At 49.1% G+C, this 2,899-nt stretch overlaps 1 protein-coding gene across 1 annotated transcript; it reads right to left on the bottom strand.

The window, feature by feature from the left end:
* Positions 1–902: 902 nt before the first annotated feature.
* On the bottom strand, positions 903–1,909 carry LOC149526002 (olfactory receptor 52K2-like). The gene has a single exon (XM_089776615.1). The coding sequence runs from the start codon at positions 1,907–1,909 to the stop codon at positions 947–949; it is 963 nt and encodes a 320-aa protein (XP_089632741.1). The 3' UTR covers positions 903–946.
* Between the last annotated feature and the right edge of the window lie 990 nt (positions 1,910–2,899).

Genomic DNA, 2,899 nt, shown 5'->3' with positions numbered 1-2,899 from the left:
CCCCCAGCTCAGTCTACAATGTTACCAGCAGTCCTCTTGGGTGGGTAGCCAGGGAGACCTGATCTCCTACATTACCTCACTCATAAGGAGGAAGTCCTTGGTTTTAGTCTGACACCCCACCTAGCTACACATGGAACAGTCCATGGTTGAAGATGGATTCCAGCATCCGGCGACACGGTCACATGTCTCTGCAAGAGCTCGTCTCCATACTTCATGGGCTGACCCACGTGTCCGCAGGCAGGCTAAGCTTCATTGTCTCTTTGCTAATGGGGCCTGAAGTACCATTAGTGGCTCTCACAATGTTAATAACACAGGAGTCTACTCCACATGCCCAAGCAGGGACGTAGCGAGGGCGGGCAGTTGCTTCTGGGCGCCACGCTAGGGGGGCACCAATTTAGTCCCATTCCACTCCCCCTGTCATCCCTCAGCTCACCTGCTCCTCTTCTGCCCACTGCTGCTGGCTGGAGCCTCCTCCGCCCATCTCCTCGCCCAGCCCGACTCTCCTCCATCTCCGCCAGTGGGTTAGTGCATATTTCAGATGCATATTTACATAATGCATGTGGCCTAGTCCCAAAATGGAGGGGGCAGTAGAAGACGTGGTACAAGCTCCCCCCCCCCCCCCTCGCAAGGTCGAGCTCTGCCAAACACCAAATTTGGGGCTCCGCCGCACGGTGGCGGAGGAGGGGAGGCGCAAATTTGGCCTTTGCCCCCAGGCGCATAACACCCTCACCATGCCTCTGTGTCTAAAGTGAGCTACAAAGACGATACATACGTATAAATGGGAAAATCATATTCACTAGATTACAACTTTTCCAGTGATATTTTGCATGAGGTATTTCTCATAAAGCACAGATGCAGTCATATTCAGATGCATATTTCCATAATGCATATGGGATGCCCCGACACAGGGATTTTCCTGTATCCTGGGGCTCCTTCAGTGGCCCTCCTAGATAGTGACCTCTGCAAAGAGCTTTCTTGGGCAAAAGAGCTTCAAGATCTGTTTCCGGATCTGCTTGGTCTTCATGCCGTAGATGACTGGGTTTAGCATGGGGGTCAGGACGAAGTACAGGTCGTCAAACAAGACATAGATGTGGCGAGGAATGCTGATGCCAAGCATGTGCTCGTACATTCCAATGATCCCTCCCAAATAGAAGAGCAGGATGACACCGATGTGGGAGCTGCAGGTACTGAAGGCCTTGTGACGCGCCTCGTGGGATGGAAGCCGCAAGAGGGAGTGGAGGATCATGCCGTAAGAGAAAGCGATGCAGATGGCGTCTGCCCCCACCAGGCCCGTGGCCACAACGATGCTGTACAGGCCGCTGACTGATGTGTCGGTGGTGGCCAGCTCCACCACGGTCACATGGTCACAATAGGAATGAGGGATGACATTTGTTCTACAGTAGGAAAGACTGGTTAGAAGGCAGGTTAAGGGTGGCACGACCGTCACCCCCCTCGCAAGGGACAGCAGCCCCATCAAGGCAATCTTTGGGTTGGTTAAGATGGCCCTATATCTCAGGGGCTTGCAGATAGCCACGTATCGGTCTATGGCCATGGCCAGGAGCACTCCCGACTCCATGGCGGTGAGGAAAAGGATGAAGAACATCTGGAGGAAGCAGGACTCGTAGCTGATCTCTCTGGCATCCAGCCAGAAGACGCTCAGCATTTTAGGGACAACAGCCGTGGAGAAGACCAGATCAATGACAGCCAGCATGGAGAGGAAATAGTACATGGGCTCATGGAGGGTCACATCCTGCTTTACCACGAAGAGAACAGCACCGTTTCCTAGCAGAGTAATTATGTACATGATGCAGAGCGGGATGGCGATCCAGATGTGCTGAGATTCCAGGCCAGGGACGCCGGTCAGCAGGAACTTAGAGGGGTTAGAGCAGGACTGATTGGAGAATGACATGACCTACGGCATATGCCAGTCAGTCGATTTGCAGAAGTTTTTTCCCTGCCATGCAATATTAGATATGGTGCTCCTGTCAAATAATAATATCTGATTCCTACATGAAGAAAAAGATAAATATTAGACCCACGCGGCTCTAATGTGAATATATTCTCACATCTTGTGTCAAAAAGACCAAAAGGCATAGCCATGTTTGTCTGTAACTTTAAATACGAATGGTCCTCTGGCACTTTAGAAACTAACCAAAATGTATAGAATCATGAGCTCTTGTGGGCAAAACCCACTTCATCAGATGAGCTGGAGAGGAATAACAGAAGGCTGGAATTTTATAACAGAAAAAGAAGGGTGGAGGGGGGAGGTACCTGTCAATTGTAGGACTGGTGCTAATGTTGGAAGTGTCCCATACTTGGCTTTTGATGTACAAAGAGGTGTTAAATTCAGGGAAGGCTGGATTTGTCTTTGGACACTGATTAGGTATAAAACTATTCTTACTTGTTCACTAACTCTTGAATCCCACAACTGTAGAGAAATCTATATGATTTTCTATCGCTTTTTTTGCTGTTCATCAATCATCATCATCATCATCATCATCATCAACTACAACCATAGGCTCAAAGCCCCCTGGTGTCCGATGCCTCCTTCGCTATTTCCTTCCATCATTTCCTGTCCACTGCAGAGTGCCTTAGTTTCTGTAGACTAGCTCCGCACCAATCTACTACATCATCTCCCCATTCTCTGTGGGGTCTGCCTCTCCTATTCGGACCATCCATTATATTAAATACCAAGGTCTTGACTTTTCACTCGTAGTTCAGGATCTTTCTATAACAACTCCTCTCAAATGCCAATATCCTTCTCTTCAAATCTTTCGTTAGCACCCATGTCTCACATCCGTACAACATGCTGATAAATATGCACGTTTTCAAGACACTCAGCTTCATTCCCAAGCTAATCTCTTTACTTTTCCAGATCTTATCCATCGCCTTCAAACTC

The sequence above is a fragment of the Pelodiscus sinensis genome, chromosome 1 (genome assembly GCF_052426305.1).
Source record: "Pelodiscus sinensis isolate ZL-2025 chromosome 1, ASM5242630v1, whole genome shotgun sequence".
Classification (NCBI taxonomy): domain Eukaryota; kingdom Metazoa; phylum Chordata; order Testudines; family Trionychidae; genus Pelodiscus; species Pelodiscus sinensis.
The sequence above is the reverse complement of the archived record's forward strand: the minus strand, read 5'-3'. Positions and strand labels throughout refer to the sequence as shown.

What these genes read in the sequence shown, in the direction of transcription:
- LOC149526002 (XM_089776615.1), bottom strand. Translation starts at nt 1,909, where the DNA reads ATGTCATTCTCCAATCAGTCCTGCTCTAACCCCTCTAAGTTCCTGCTG.